Raw genomic sequence first — 16597 nt, forward strand, 5'->3', positions numbered from 1 at the left:
TTTTTTTTTTTTAACTTTACAATATTGTATTAGTTTTGCCAAACATCAAAATGAATCCGCCACAGGTATACCCGTGCTCCCCATCCTGAACCCTCCTCCCTCCTCCCTCCTCCCTCCCCATACCCTCCCTCTGGGTCGTCCCAGTGCACCAGCCCCAAGCATCAAGTATCGTGCATCGAACCTGGACTAGCGACTCGTTTCATACATGATATTATACATGTTTCAATGCCATTCTCCCAAATCTCCCCAGAGTCTTTTAAGCACCACTTTCTGTCACCACAAACCTGTTTCCGTGGATTGGTTGTACTGTGGATGGCTGAGCCAATCCAAGTTTAGTTTGCTAACAGATCATTTTTCTTTCTTGTCTCTAATCTTTTTTCATAAACTGTTCAGCTCTACCTAGCATAAGGTTCCCTGATTCAGTGGGCCTAATCTCTCCTAACCTTCCCATCTCAATACAAAGCTTCTCGCCCTACCTCCCATCCCCTCAGCTCGGAGCTCTGTCCGAGCTTAATCCTCTGTGTGCGCTCGGGACCGAGCTGTCAGCACGGGGAGGAACAGAGCTCTCGGGGGCTCCCTCTGGAGCTTCAGGGTGGAAGCCCGGCTGCCGCCTCTGCTCACGCGGACAGCTCGCCAATCTGGGCTCGGCTTGGGGACGATCGCCGATGGCCGCCCCGACCGCGGTGGTTGAGCTGCCACACCGGACTCCAGGGTCTGGGAGTCAGAGTCCCTCGGGTAGGAGGGTCCTGCCACTGCCGCCGTCTGGACTGTAAGTCTTGGAAGCAAAGGCAAGGGCTGCAGTCGACTCTGGGAACAGTAGTCCAAGCGTGGATGGCTTGGACTCAGGCTGAAGCCGCAGTGGACCCTGGGAAGTGTAGTTGTTTGAGGCCCCGTTCACCTTGTGGGCGCGGGGCTTACTGGGAGTTGTCGTGTGGGGGGCTCTCTGCCCGCGAGGCGCGGAGGCCGCGGTGGGTGCTGGGAAGCAGAGCTGTCTGAGGCCGCGGCCTGGTCGCGGTCGGTGGCTGAGGCTCCGGAAGGGGCAGTTTGCGGGACTCTGGCTCGGGGTCCCCGTTGCAGAGACAAGAACTGTCCTGTACTGACTGAGGTAGGAGAAGGGTCCGCCCTGCCCGAGCCGGCCCCCGCCGGGGCTGAGGTGACCAAGGGCGGTGGCCTCATCCCGAGCTCTGGAAGTCGTGGCTGCCCAGCCGGCAGCGCGGAGGAGATGCCCCAGCTGCGGCCCCGTTAAAGGCTGCGGCGCTGCGGCCTCGGGTCCGGCCCAGGCTGGGTGCCCCTGCCGCGGCGAGGAGGAGCTGTCGTGGACGCCCCTGATCCTGCGTGACGAGGGCGGTGGTTGCGGAGCGACTGGCCCCCAGCCCGGCCCGGTTCGCCCGCACGGCGCCGCGGGCAGTGCCTCAGCTTCTTTCTCTCCCCCCCAGCTCTGCCCTCCACGCTACGTTCTCAGCCGGCCCTACCCTGAGCCATGTCGCAGGTAAATTGTGTTTCCTTTCTTCTAAATGCAGCTGTTTACACAGGCTTTCCTTCTCCTGTAACCCCTACCCTTGTACCTGCCCTGCCTCCCTCTCTTGTGCTTGAGAGGACGTGAGAGGGTTCGCTGGGGGCTCGGCGCTGGGGGCGCTGTCCCGATGTGGGCGGGGTCTGAACGTAGACCTGGCTGTCCCGTTCTCCTTTTGCCAAACAAATTGGGTGGAATGAGGAGTGCTTTAGGCTTCTCTCTCCCGCTGCCGTTCTTTCACTTATTCGTCCTGTTTTTATTGATTATTTTATTATTATTATTTTATTGATTGTTTTAGTTGAGGCTAAATGCTTGGCAGGCAGTTGTGCTCCACAGAGGTGGGGGACAAGAAGGCCAGCCAGTCCAAATTATTCCGTCTGGATGCAGTTTCATTTCTCTGTCCTGCTTTTTTTTCATGCTTGTCTCCAAATCCAGAGGCTCTCCAACTTTTGCTGGGAGTCCAGTTTCCTTCTGTACTGCAGATCCCAGTGCAGTATATTATATTAGGAAACAGCTTCCTTTATTAGCCAATAATCTATAACAAGTTATAGCGACTTGAATTTTTGTTTTTAACTGTAAAATATAACTCTGTCATACCTCTGGAACTGTTACTAGTTTGGGACTTTTAAAAATCCCCTTCATGCCTAATGGCTATGTGGATCACTCCAGTGCTGCAAAGCAGGGGCTTATTATTCCCCCAACCCTGAGGGAAAAAGCTTTAGGTTCCACCCTGGAATGTCCTTATACTTTAGTCTTTATTCTCTTGTTCCATCACTTTGCTGAAATTGTCTCCAAGTTTCACAGCTATTTCTCAGAAATGGGGATGCCTGGGATAAACCTGGGTGTGTGTCCCTTAAACAGGTGCTGCTGCTGTATGCTACAGCCAGTAGTGACTATGAAGAAATTCTTGTCAAATCATTTTAAAATGTTGTTGTTGGTTTAGTCACTAATGCATATCCAACTCTATGCAACCCCATGACTGTAGCCTCCCAGGCTCCTCTGTCCATGGGATTTCCCCAGGCAAGATCAGTGGAGTGGATTGTCATTTCCTTCTCCAGGGGATCCTCCCGACCTAGGGACCGAAGCCATGTGGCCTGTGCCTCCCACATTGGCAGGCGGATTCTTTACTGCTGAGCCATCAGGGAAGCCCCCGCTAAAGTAGGCTGGTATTAAGGAAAATATACATCCCTTATTAAACATAAAGGGATTGTCTTCATTATTCATAAAGTGTTGTGAGATCTTAAGAATGTTTACATGTTGTTCACATGTACAGTCACAAAATTATAAATTATCTCAGGACAAAGCATATTTTTTTTCTTCAACTACACAATAAAACAAAACAGCTAAGCTCTTACTTATATTCTTAATAATAACTCAGAATACTGAAAACTGTCATTGCACTACTTACGTACACTGTCCACCCTCCACAGTGGACTCATTTCACTCCTTGATCAGGGCCTTTGGGAGCATAGATGCTGGTTGTACAGATGTATGTATGTCATTTCAGGAGTCAGTGACATTCAGAGATGTGTCCATAGACTTCTCCCGGGAGGAGTGGGAATGGCTCCAGCCTGCTCAGAGAGATTTGTACAGACATGTAATGTTGGAGAACTATGGCCACCTGGTGTCACTGGGTAGGTATTTCCTCTCATCTCCTCTCATGCAGAACTTGACCTTTAGGATGACTGTTGTGAATCTTGATTATCTGACTGAATATTCCCAAGGAAGGAAAGTTTTTTTTGTTTTTTTTTTTCTTTCAAGAGGAAGATTATAACTTCAACTAGTGTTTTGACATCTTTCATATTTATATCTGGCATTTCTAATAATGGCCTCTTTTTTGGTAAGGATTCAAGGACTAATTTTGAATGTATTTCATTTTCCACAAGCAGGTCTTAACATGTCTAAGCCAGATGTGGTTTCCTTATTGGAACAAGGGAAAGAGCCCTGGCTGGGGAATGGAGATGTAAGCAGAGAGCTGTTTCCAGGTGAGTGAGTGAGAAGCTGGTAATGAAGTTTTTTAAAATAACAACCCAACCAGTCAGTGAGAAAGCAGTACTTTTTTTATATGTTGGATAGAAAGTTTTCCTTGAAAGGTACCAGAGATACGGGAGGGAACTGTGAGGTCTTGCCCATGCAAGGGGATCACTTCACACCTACCTACCTGTCTGCCTTCAGTTCTCTTCTCATCCTTTTTCTCACTTTATTTCTCTTCTCTTTCTTTCAAAAATTGACATATGTGCTTTTATTGTCTTAAGTTAAAAGGTGTATATTTTTTCCTTTATATTGCTGTTCTAACCCTCTTAAGTGATTCATTAGGCTTTGGTTAATTAATGGGTTTATTCCTTCACTAATATATTAACAATATTTATTTTTTAATCTCATTAAGACTTTCTTTTAGGTAGTATGCCTCAGAGAGTAGAAGGCATGGCATAGTGAGATAGTGGGTCTGTAAATAACTTGGTTAGAGGTCCTCAAGTTGGCAGTTCAACAATGAGAAGAAAGGAATTTCCAGTTGGTGTTAAAAACCTGGGTAATTGAAATAGGGATAGTAATAACAGAAATAGAAAAGACAGAAAAAGGGTCAGTTTTTGAGAAAATGTGGTGAATTAGTTTGAGATATGCATGGTGTGAGTAGAGGACGGTATTTCCAAGTAGAGAGGTACAACAGACTACTGGAATATGTCTTAGAAAAGAATTCAAATTAGGAATGTAAAAGTGGGAATCTTGTATTAAGAAGGAAAAAATAGAAGCAATGAGATTGATTGAGAAGGGCTTTGAAAGCCTTCTTCATGTTAGGTTGAAATAAAATTGCTGGTGAAGCTCTTTAAAAATCAATATGGCCATGCTCCGCCATTTAAGATTCTGACATAGACGACCTTTGGAGCCTAAATTGTATGTATTTATGACAATTTGCATAAGTTCTGTAGTTGATTCTGAAGCCAACCTCTGTTGGAAATATACTGGCCTTTAGAGAGTGGTCCTCTGGAGATAACAGGTGAACATTTACATTTAAAGAGAAGAAGCTAATGGAAGGACTAGTGACAGGACAGAAGATGCCTTGAAAACAGAGTTCTGACTTTGAGAGCAAGACTTTCAGGAATAAGGACATGGAAAGAGAGTCCCGTATGGCTGAAAGTCACAAGGTGGGACAAGTGCCCAGAAACTTCCTCATCAAAGAATGAGTTGAATAAAAAGCCTCGAATACCACTACTTTAATATAGCTCTTGAAATTTTTGTGTGCTCCTTCCAGTACCCCCTTTTTTTGGCGAGTTAAATTTTATTTGGGGCAAAATGAGCACTGCAGCCCGGGAGACAGCACCTCAGATAGTTCTGAGGAACTGTTCCCCCATAACTTTTTTGAAAGGTGAAATAGCTCACAGAAATAAGGCATAAAACATAAACATGCAGCTTAAATTATTATAAGACACCCATGTAACTACCACTCAGGTCAGTAAACACAGAAGTCCTGAGTCCCTAAGAGCTCTTTGGGTGCTCATCCCAGTCACCCCCCATTGCACCCCCTGCAAAGGTAATTAATTTTCTTTAATGATAGTAACTTCCTTGGTTTTCTTTATAGTTTTTTCAACTGTTTGTGTCTCTAGTCACTTGTTTACATCTGTATGTTTGTGAACTTTTTATACAGATAATCATAATATGTATGTTCTAATTTACTTCTCTCAAAATTATTATAGTATTCAGGTATTTTGCATATTGATCTACGAGTTTGTTTCATTGTACAAGTAGATACAACCCAGTTTATCCATTCTGTTATTGACAGGTTCTTGGGTTATTTGCAGTTTAGGGCTGTTGTAAGTAACATTGCTGTTGTCCTTGGGTCCTGGCACATCCTGGCACAGGGTTCCTATGGTTTATATCTAGAACTGGGATTGCTGAGCCAGAGGATGATGTGCCTCTTTCACATCATTAGATGATGCCAAAATGTTTTCCAAAGTGTTTTTACTGACTTTGCACTCCACAGACACCATAAGTGAGTTCCTCTTGCTCCCCATGTTTACCAACACCATGTACTATTAGATATCATAATCTTCACACCTGTCAGGAGATAGCACACCTGTCAGGAGTGTGTGCAGTGGGAGCTTAATATAGTTTAAATGTGCATTCTACAATTACTGATGAAGTTGAGCACCTTTTCATATGTTTATTGAGTATTTTTATAAATTTATAAAATAAATATAAAGTTATAAAATAATTTATAAATTAAAATTTTTATAAATTTACCCTCATTTATGAAGTGCCTCTTAGTTTTTGCTGAGTGTGTGCAGTGGGAGCTTAGTGTGTGCAGTGGGAGCTTAATATAGTTTAAATGTGCATTCTACAATTACTGATGAAGTTGAGCACCTTTTCATATGTTTATTGAGTATTTTTATAAATTTATAAAATAAGTATAAAATTATAAAATAATTTATAAATTAAAATTTTTATAAATTTACCCTCATTTATGAAGTGCCTCTTAGTTTTTGCTCATTTATTGTATTCCTTTCTTGTTTTGTAGGAGTTACAAATTTTGGATACAAATCCTTTGCAATTCTGTTCACTTCAAATATCTTCTCTTACATGTGACTTACTTTTCCCCTTAAAACCTCTTTTAATGAACAGAAATCTTAATTCTAGTGTGGTCAGATTCATCAGTCTTTCCCTTTATGAGGTTTTTTTTTTTTTTGGATGTGTTTAAGAAATATTTCCCTACCATGAGGTCATGATGATGTTTTCCTAGATTTTCTTTTTTAAAAGCCTAGTCGTTTTGCCATTCACATTTAGATCCATGGTTCACTTTGGATTTATTTTTGTGTATCACATGACTTAGTGGTCAATTTTGGTGTCTTCTTTGTTGTCTTCCATTTCTCAAGGTACCATTTACTGATATGTCTGTCCTTTCCTTCACTGGTTACTCATAAATTAAGTTTTTGTGTCCTGGGTAGGAAGAATCAATATTGTGAAAATGACTATACTACCAAATGCAATCTGCAGATTTGATGCAATCCCTATCAAATTACCAATGGCATTTTTCACAGAACTAGAACAAAAAATTTCACAATTCATATGGAAACACAAAAGACCCCGAATAGCCAAAACAGTCTTCAGAAAGTTAAGTTTTTGTGTATGTTTCTGGGTTCCCTATTTTTTTTCTATTTTTCTATCTTTGCATAAATCAATACAGTCAGTTATGGATTTAATACTGGATAACATTTGATTGTATTTGCCTCACCTCATTCCTTTTTTTGCTGAATAATGTCATTTACAGACATCTTGACACTTCACTATATAGTACTTCATTATCATGTATAAAGTATAGGGATATTTTCTATACAATTGGAATATTTTCACATCAGAATAACAGTTTTCCCTAATTTTGTTTTAATGCACTATCCATATATAAATGACTCATAAATGTGTTTATAACTGGATTATCTTTTCCTTGTGGGATGATGAAATATTCCTCTATGTCCTGTAACTCTGAGTTGTAACTTTTTTTTAAATATTAAGACTTTGGGTCTTATTTAAATCCTGTTGAGATATTAACTTTATTTAAGCAGGCTGTCAATATGGATAAGTTCTAACCTGTTTTCTCTGTACATGGTTCCAACGATAGTCTGGTTTTCAAAGCCTTTGCAGGTCTATTTTATTTGTCCCCATAAGCACCTCTTAGTGGCCTTTCTGGAACTTAGACAGTGGGTTCAGCTTTAGGTGTGCTATTTAGGGTCAGATCCATGCATGCACAGTTCAAGGATGAGCCCAGAATTTCATACACAACTTTATGAGATCACTTTCTTGAGCTCCTTTTTTCACAATCTCCCCTTTCCTTTTTGGCTCGCAGGGCCCCCTCTTTCAGGTCTTCTGGATAGAAAGGTAGACCTTTAGGTTCCTCTTTGCACTTCTGTAACTTTGTCTGCCTCTGTAGCCATGCAACAAGGGGACGGAGAGAAAAAACAGGGTGAGGGGTATTACCCCTGTACTCTTAGGACCATAGGTTTTTCTGCTGAGGGAGGAAATGTTACCCTGCCTTGGAGTGTTAATTGCCTATATGGCCATCCCTGCTGCAGCGTGCTTTGAGTTTGAGCAGAAGAGAATGGGAAATGAACAAACAAGATTTCTCTGTATGGACCCCTTTCCCATTTATAAGACAGAAATAGAGGCTTCTCTTGGAGCTCTTTACCTATTGCCCAGTTCTTGCTTTCAGATTGCATTTAACTTTAGGCCTGGAGAGAGTGGAGATGGGAAAAAATACAAGAAACTCACCACCAGTTGTGTTACTTTGTGTTCTGACTTCCCTCTGCAGTCAGCTTGCTACCATTTACCTTTTTAGAGTGCTCAGCTAGCTCCTTTATGCACTGCTCATGGTTTTCACTTGTACTTAGTGGGAGAGCAGCCAGAGTGTACTTACTCCATCTGTACACGCTGGGAGCCATTCATATTTTATAAGTGAAGGGAAAAAAAAAACCTCAGAGTTACAGCATGCATAAAGATCACGCTAATAAAGTGAGAGGATGAGGTTCAGTTTAGACTGAGCAAAAGTATAAAGTGTAGGAGGAAAATGGTGAGAATTAAGGATGGTTCTGGAAAGCACTGACTGGTCAGATCATACAGGTATTTTACAGGCCGTATTAATGAACTTAGAGTTCATCCCTAGGCTAATAGGAAGTCATCCAAAGATGTTAGGCTGGCGAGCACTTTAGTGACATCCTTCTGGCTGAAGTTTGGGAAACAGATTTATTGGAAGCAAGCCTAGGAAACAGGATAGCCATTTAAGAGTTATTTCCATAAGGTAATCTAGATGTAATCATCACCTGAACCATGGAGGTGTCCAGGGAATGGAAGAAGGTATACAAATGGCAACAAAGTAAGGACGTGAACTCAGAAAGACCTGGTGATTGACTAGATAAATGACATGACGATGACTGAGGAATTGTGATTGACATCACTTTTTTTGCTGGTGGTATTATTTCTTGGAAGAAAAAAAGGATGAGCAAGTTTGAAAAAAGAAAGATTATATCAATTTGTAACTTACTAAATTTTGGATCTTTGGGATACTCAAGTATATAAATTCAGTAGGCAACTGAATATTCTAGATCTTGAGAGAGATCACAGTGCTTCTCAAATTTTAGTCCTCTGGATTGTTTTAAAACATACTTCCAGGCCCCTCTCCAGAAATTTTGAGTGATTAGGTGTGGAGTAGAACTCAAGAATTTACATTTTTAACAAGCCCCCGTGATACTGATGCTGAGTTAAAGTACACTTTTAGGAGTTACCTGTACAGCTTCTCAAGATTTTGAATTTTCTTTGTAAAATCTCTGTACCCCTGTTGTTGAATTTATTCTTAAGCAACTTTTTAAAGTTTCTTTTCTAAGAAGTTATATTGCTTTTCTATAGGAATGCTAATGACTTTGTATATTTATCTCTCTCAGTCTTTAGCATTTTAATAATATCTTAAACCTTCCCTGCAAATAATATAATGATTTTTCTATTAATTAATAAACTATTTTTTTAAAAAGCAGCTTAGGTTCACAGCAAAACTGAGTGGAAAGTACAGAGTTCCCCTGCCCATTCCCACCCTTGCTTGGTCTTCCTGACAACATCCACAGTATTACATTTTTCACAACTGATGAACATACCTTGACATATCAGTATCACCCTAAGTCCATAGTTTACCTTAAAGGTTCTTTCTTGGTGTTGTACATTCTGTGCATTTTGACAAATGTTTAATGACATGTATCCATATGTTAGTATGATACAGAATAGTTTTACTGCCCTAAACATTCTTATTCTCTGCCTATTCATCACTCTCTTCCCCCAACCCCTGGCAACCATGGATCTTTTTACTGTTTCCATAGTTTTTCCTTTTCCAGAGTATCATATAGTTGAATTCATAGTATTTAGCTTTTTCAGATTGGCTTTTTTCACTTAATATTATGCATTTAAGGCTTATTCCTTTATACCTTTTCATGGTTTGATAGCTCATTTCTTTTTAGTGCTGAGAAATATCCCATAGTCTGGCTGTATCATGGTTTTCCATTCTCTTACTGAAAGACATCTTGTTTCTAAGTTTTGACAGTTATTAATAAAGCTGCTGTAAACTTCCATGTGTAGGTTTTTGTGTGGACATGTTTTAATTATTTATGTAAATACCAAGGAATGTGATTGCTGAATTGTATGATAAGAGGATGTTCTGTTTTATAGGAAACTGACAAACTGTTTTTCAAAGTGGCTGTACCATTTTTCATTCCCACCAGCAATGAATAAGAGTTCCTGTTGTTCCACATCCTTCCAGCATATGTTGTTAGAGAATCGAATTTTGGCTATTTTGATAGGTGTGTAGTGGTATATCATTTTAATTTACAATTTCCTAATGACATATGATGTTGAGTATCTTTTTATATTCTTACTTGCCACCTATATATCTTCTTTGGTGAGGTGTCTGTTCATGTCTTTTGCCTATTTTTAAATTGGGTTGTTCATTTTCTTATTGTTGAGTTTTAAGAGTTCTTTGTATATTTTGGGTAGTAACTTTTGTCAGATATGTATTTTTGCAAATATTTTCTCTCAGTCTTTTCATCCTGTCTTCTTACTCCCTTGACATTGGCTATTTCAGAACAGAGGTTTTTAATTTTAGTGATGTCCACCTTATCAATTACTTCTTTCATGGATTGTGCCTTTGATGTTATATCTAAAAAGTCATCAATATAACTAACATCATCTAGGTTTTCTCCTTTGTTATCTTCTAGAAGTTTTATAGTTTTGTATTTTACATTTAGTTCTGTGATCCATTTTGAGTTAATTTTTGTTAACAATGTAATCTGTGTCTAGGTTCATTTTTATGCATGTGGATGTCTAGTTGTTCCAGTACCATTTTTTGAGAAGGCTGTATTTGCTTCTTATGTTGTCCTTGCTCCTTTGTCAAAGATCAGTTGACTTTAATCATGCAGATCTGTTCTGCACTCTCTGCTCTGTTCCGTTTATCTCCTTGTCTAGTCTTGCACCAGTGCTGCTCTATACTGATTACTATAGCATTACAGAAGTCTTGAAGTCAAGAGTCAGTCCTTTGACTCTTGTTCAGTGTTATGTTAAGTATTCTAGGTCATTTTCTTTTTTGTATAAACTTTAAAGTCAGTTTGTTGAGATCTGTGAAATAACTTGCTGGGATTTTGATTCGAATTTTGTTGAATCTGTATACCAAGTTGGAAATAATTTTAAACTTCCAGAGTTGCAAATGCAGTTGTCATTTTCAAGTCATTCTGACAGCAAATAAAGTTTAAATAGAGGTGAGGATGATTAACCACCTATCCTTTACAATTATTTATCTTCCTAATAGTTTTGTTTTTCCCTCACCTTCAATTACTTATTTTTAGTCTCCTAATTCACCTACGTCTTTCTTATTTAATGTCTTCTGAATTTCTGGATTTCTGGATATACTGCTCAGATTTCAAAGACATGACAACTATAAAAGTCATGCAATGCTAAGATATGTTTTTCAATGTAATTCTCATTTTAAAATGGAAGAATGACATTTATGTTACTCAATACAAAAAATAAAAAAAAATATTTGCTTTGTTTTTTCAGCTTCAAAGTCAAATGGTGAGATCAAAGAGTTTTCTCCAAAAAATGTCATATTTGAAGATGATTCATCCCAGTATTTGATAATGGAAAGATTTCTAAGCCAAGGCTCTGAGTATTCCAGTTTTAAAGAAGGCTGGAAATGTGAGGGTGATACTGAGATGCTGCAGGGAAATCAGGGATGCATCAGGCAAGTGACAGCTTCACATCAAGAAGCCCTGTCTCAGCATGTGAATGTCAGTGCTGTGGAGAGACCCTATGGATGCCATGAATGTGGAAAAACTTTCAGTCGGCGCTTTTCCCTTGTGTTACATCAGAGAACTCATACTGGAGAGAAACCATATGTATGTAAGGAATGTGGGAAAACCTTTAGCCAGATCTCAAACCTCGTAAAACATCAGATGATACATACAGGAAAGAAACCCCATGAGTGTAAAGACTGTAATAAAACATTCAGTTACCTTTCTTTCCTCATTGAACACCAGAGAACACATACTGGGGAGAAACCCTATGAGTGTACTGAATGTGGAAAGGCCTTTAGTCGTGCCTCAAACCTCACTCGACATCAGAGAATTCACATAGGAAAGAAACAGTATGTATGCAGGAAATGTGGGAAGGCCTTTAGCAGTGGCTCTGAACTCATTCGTCACCAGATTACACACACTGGAGAGAAACCTTATGAATGCATTGCGTGTGGAAAGGCATTTCGCCGTTCTTCACATCTTACCCGACATCAGAGTGTCCATACCTCCAAAACCCCCTATGAATGTAATGAATGCAGTAAAGCCTTCCGTTGCCACTCCTTCCTTATCAAACATCAGAGAATTCATGCTGGAGAAAAGCTATATGAATGTGATGAATGTGGTAAAGTTTTCACATGGCATGCATCCCTTGCACAACATATGAAAATTCATACTGGAGAAAAACCCTACGCATGTACTGAATGTGACAAAACCTTTAGTAGGAGCTTTTCCCTCATTCTACATCAGATAACTCATACTGGGGAGAAGCCCTATGTATGTAAGGTATGCAATAAATCCTTCAGCTGGAGCTCAAACCTTGCTAAACATGAGAGAACACACACTCTAGAGAACCCCTATGAATATGAAAATTCATTTAATTACCACTCATTCCTTACTGAACACCAGGGAATTCACACAATAGAAAAAACCTAAGAATGTATAGGTTAAAAAAAAAAAAAAGTAGTTAATGCCTTACTTTGACTTCAGTGAACTCTTGAAAAGAAGCCTTATGTGAATATGTTGTGATTAAAATGTGGTCTATGCTGTAGTCAGTATTCTGGAGAAAACCCCCAGGAATATTTGGGAAAGCCATTAATAGCTGCTCATTCTCTTTTGTAACAATAGAAGATGAAATCAATCAGTATTGAGAAGATTCTTCATCTGGTGATGGTGGTGGTGGTGGTGGGTTAGTCACTAAGTCGTGTCCAGCTCGACCCCGTGGACTGTAGCCTGCCAGGCTCCTCTGTCCGTGAGATTTCCCAGGCAAGACCACTGGAATGCTTTGCCATTTCCTTCTCCAGGGGATCTTCCTGACCCAGGGATCAACCCTGCATCTCCTGCATTGCAGGCAGATTCTTTACTGCTGAGTCACCAGGGAAGCCTGTACTTTTTCCTGGAGATTAGAAAATTCATAATGAAGAAAAGTCAAACACAATGAGAAATTTTAAAATACTCTTCCTAAGGGGGGAAAAGCAACCCTATAAATGAACTTAACACAGGGTGACTTTCTTCAGTATTTCAAACCTACTGAATTATACTGGGGAAAAACCACCATTGTAATGAGTGTGGCAAAATCTTAGAGTTCTAAGAAGTTATACTGGACAAAATTGATGTGGGAGTTTTCTGTTTTTGTTTTTTTTTTTAATGGGAATGTTTTGGCTTTTTTAAAAAGCAAATTCATAAAAGCTATGAATAAATCTTTTGATTTATAGTAAATTAAATGTGGTACTGGCTGAGTTTGTTTCTTCACAGCAAGTGTGATTCTTAAACTGCAACTATCATAATATTGATATCAAGAGTAGCGTGCTTTTGTAAACATAAAGATACAGAAGCATTTTTAGATATTTTATGGTTTTAACTTTGAGTCACAGTTTGGACCTAAGGTTATGATAATTCATGTTTACACTTGAATCTGACTAGTTGTCTTAATCAGTCTGAAATAACTGTAAATAAGGTACATCACAGGAAAATGCCAAGGTTGTTTTCCTCTTTTGCTCAAGAACATTTCTTTTGTAATCACATATTTGTCAAATCAATTATGTTTTCATCTCCACATATACCTGCCCATTCTTTATTCTCCCATTTTAAAGATTGTCTTATCTTTGAGGCATCTGACTGCTCCTTTTAAAGAACTTCTCTTGCATTTAGTACACGAAATACATGATTTAGCACTTGGATAAGTGCTTCATTCGGAGAAGGTGATGGCACCCCACTCCAATACTCTTGCCTGGAAAATCCCATGGACAGAGGAGCCTGGTAGGCTGCAGTCCATGGGGTCGCGAAGAGTCTGACACGACTGAACAACTTCACTTTCATTTTTCACTTTCATGCATTGGAGAAGGAAATGGCAACCCACTCCAGTGTTCTTGCCTGGAGAATCCCAGGGACGGGGGAGCCTGGTGGGCTGCTGTCTATGGGGTCGCACAAAGTCGGACACGACTGAAGCGACCTAGCAGCAGTAAGTGCTTCATTAATGCATATTTTTTCATGTTCTTTCACAAGGTGAAAGCTAACATATTTCTTTTCCACTCAATGTAACAACAAAACACATAGCAGCTAATATTTACTTTTCTAGAACCATTCAAAGCCTCAAACTATTAGAACAGCTCCACTCTATAAACCCCATTTTCCTATAGTGGTGGCCAATATGATTAATTTCCCTTGCATCCTGTGGCAATCTTTGATGAACAAGAATATATTTATCATCTCAAATATTTTTGTTACATTCAGAGGTATGACCATAAACTTCTCCCAGGAGGAATGAGGCTGATTAAACTCTGCCCCAAATTTTTGTATGGGAATGTAATGATGGAGGACTATAGGAATCTGGTCTAAGGTGGGTACTATTCCTCCAAATTCAGAATCTGAATTTAGGAATCTGCCTTCTCCATAGGAAATATCAGGACGTAAGCTCCAAGTTGCCTGGCTGAATTTGTAGTCCATGTTCTTGAAGTAATGTTTTAAATTGGTACAAGTTGGAAGTGGCATGCATTCTGCTTTGGTTCTTCTACTGCTTCTCTTCCCTAGGATCTAGGAAAAACATAATATTTTGAATTATCTGTTTTCTCCTTATAAGCAGGACTTTCTATTTCTAAACCAAATGTGGTCTCCTTATTGGAGCAAGGGAGAATGAAGAATGATGGAAAAAATGGGAACAGGCCTATGCTCAGGTGAGTGAGGGGCACTCAGGAACAGAGTGTCTTTGCAGGCCACCACAAAGTCAGTTCACCAGATATGTTGCTTGAATAATTTTATAAAAAATAAGAACTTTCCCCTAAAATTTACTTCATGCAGCATCATTCTGAACTACATAATTCACCCAAAGTTCCTCTTGTTCGTTTGTGGTAAAATACTTCAGAAAATAAGAACTATGTTGTTGTTTTTCATTTAATTAAAGTACAGATAATGCATCAAATACATTAAAATATAGTTAATTCCTAAATTATACAATAAAAGATACGTCAAAACACTGAAAAGAGTGAAAGTTTGGATATTTTCATTTATACAGTATGCTTTCTTTGTCATAGCAGTGCAGTGCTGGCAATTTTGCTTTCACTCAATTTTAGTACAGAAATCTGTATTACATCTTTCCATGGTTAACATAACAGTTTTTTTTAATAAGCTATTGCAGAGGTAGCAGAAGACTAAAAGAAAAGCTTCTTGTTTTTCAAGATGAAATTCAGTAACAATGGCCAGCCAAATACAAGATAGAAAAGAAAATGGCAGAAATAAAGTATATGATGTACTTTAAATTACTCGTATATTATTTCAGTTCCAATTTGTTTGACAAAGAAACAATAGTGACATATAGTGTGACCATCTCAATACATGTGAAAGGGTAAACATCCAATATGAAGATTTTAATCTATGTAGTATAAGGAGTTTGTATTTCAGATATACAAGTATTTTAGGTTTGCATACTCAAAAGATGTGAAACACCAGAAGGAAACCATTGTAGCTCTGAAAGAGTTGCAATATTTTTATGACTCTGTTGTCATGATTATCCAATTATCCATACTAAAACAGAGACAGAGGAGAGAGAAGGGAAAAAAGATGAGTGTAAGGCACAGACATTTAGGACAAACTCAAAAGTTCTAACATGTGTAGTTATAGTCTTTTAAGAAGAGAGAATGACAGAAGAAATAGTTGAGGAATTCACTCAAGAATCTTAGAAATGATGCAAGATAATCTACAGATTCAAAAAGCTGAGCAAATTCCAAGCAGGCACATTGTAATAAAAAGTAAAACCTGGTTATCTAAAACTGGTATGGGATAGGAGAGATTACCTTCAAAGGAGCAACAATAAGACTGAAAACTTCCTGCTCAAATGAAATGATGGAAGTCAGATGATAATGAAACAATGCCTTTAAAGTGCTGACAAGGAAAAAAACCAGAGATCAAATTGCCAACATCAGTTGGATCATAGAAAAAGCAAAAGAGTTCCAGAAAAACATCTGCTTTATTGATTATCCAAAGCTTTGACTGTGTGGATCACAACAAACTGTGGAAAATTCAAGAGATGGGAATACCAGACCACCTGACCTGCCTCCTGAGAAATCTGTATGCAGGTCAAGAAGCAACAGTTAGAAATGTGCATAGAACAACAGAAAGGAGTATGTCAAGGCTGTGTATTGTCACCTTGATTATTTAACTTATATGCAAAGTACCTCGTGAAATGCCAGGTTGGATGAAGCACAAGCTGGAATCAAAATTGCCAGGAGAAATATCAATAACCTCAAATACACAGATGATACCACCCTTATGGCAGAAAGCAAAGAAGAACTAAAGAGCCTCTTGATGAAAGTGAATGAGGAGAGTGAAAAAGTAGGCTTAAAATTCAACATTCATAAAACTAAGATCATGGCATCCGGTCACACTGCTTCATGGCAAATAGATGGGGAAACAGTGGAAACAATGAGAGACTTTATTTGGTGGGGGGGGGGGGGCAGGGGGCTCCAAAATCACTGCAGATGATGCCTGCAGCCATGAAATTAAAAGATGCATGCTCCTTGGAAGAAAAGCTATGACCAACCTAGACAGCATATTAAAAAGCAGAGACATTACTTTGCCAACAAAGGTCCATCTAGTCAAGGCTATGGTTTTTCCAGTGGTTATGTATGGATGTGAGAGTTGGACTGTGAAGAAAGCTGAGCGCCGAAGAATTGATGCTTTTGAACTGTGGTGTTGGAAAAGACTTTTGAGAGGCTGTTGGACTGCAAGGAGATTCAACCAGTCAATCCTAAGGGAAGTCAGTTCTGAATATTCATTGGAA

General features: G+C 39.3%; 1 protein-coding gene across 5 annotated transcripts; it reads left to right on the top strand.

The window, feature by feature from the left end:
* Positions 1-682: 682 nt before the first annotated feature.
* Positions 683-16239, top strand: ZNF140 (zinc finger protein 140). 5 transcript variants are annotated; one of them, XM_061384397.1, is made up of 5 exons: positions 683-769; positions 1437-1489; positions 3021-3147; positions 3400-3498; positions 11090-16238. In XM_061384397.1, the coding sequence occupies exons 2-5, from the start codon at positions 1481-1483 to the stop codon at positions 12256-12258; spliced, it is 1404 nt and encodes a 467-aa protein (XP_061240381.1). In that variant the 5' UTR covers positions 683-769; positions 1437-1480; the 3' UTR covers positions 12259-16238. The 5 variants fall into 5 exon arrangements, with proteins under 5 accessions (XP_061240381.1, XP_061240380.1, XP_061240382.1 ...); XM_061384396.1 differs by lacking the exon at positions 683-769 and adding an exon at positions 1019-1105; XM_061384398.1 differs by lacking the exon at positions 683-769 and having other exon boundaries at positions 1401-1489; positions 3403-3498.
* The last annotated feature ends 358 nt before the right edge of the window (positions 16240-16597 follow it).

The sequence above is a fragment of the Bos javanicus genome, chromosome 17 (genome assembly GCF_032452875.1).
Source record: "Bos javanicus breed banteng chromosome 17, ARS-OSU_banteng_1.0, whole genome shotgun sequence".
NCBI classification, from domain to species: Eukaryota; Metazoa; Chordata; class Mammalia; order Artiodactyla; family Bovidae; genus Bos; species Bos javanicus.

Coding starts and splice junctions, on each gene's coding strand:
- ZNF140 (XM_061384397.1), top strand. Junction 3,148..3,399: donor TGGCCACCTGGTGTCACTGG/GTAGGTATTTCC, acceptor ATTTTCCACAAG/CAGGTCTTAACATGTCTAAG. Junction 3,499..11,089: donor AAGCAGAGAGCTGTTTCCAG/GTGAGTGAGTGA, acceptor TTGTTTTTTCAG/CTTCAAAGTCAAATGGTGAG.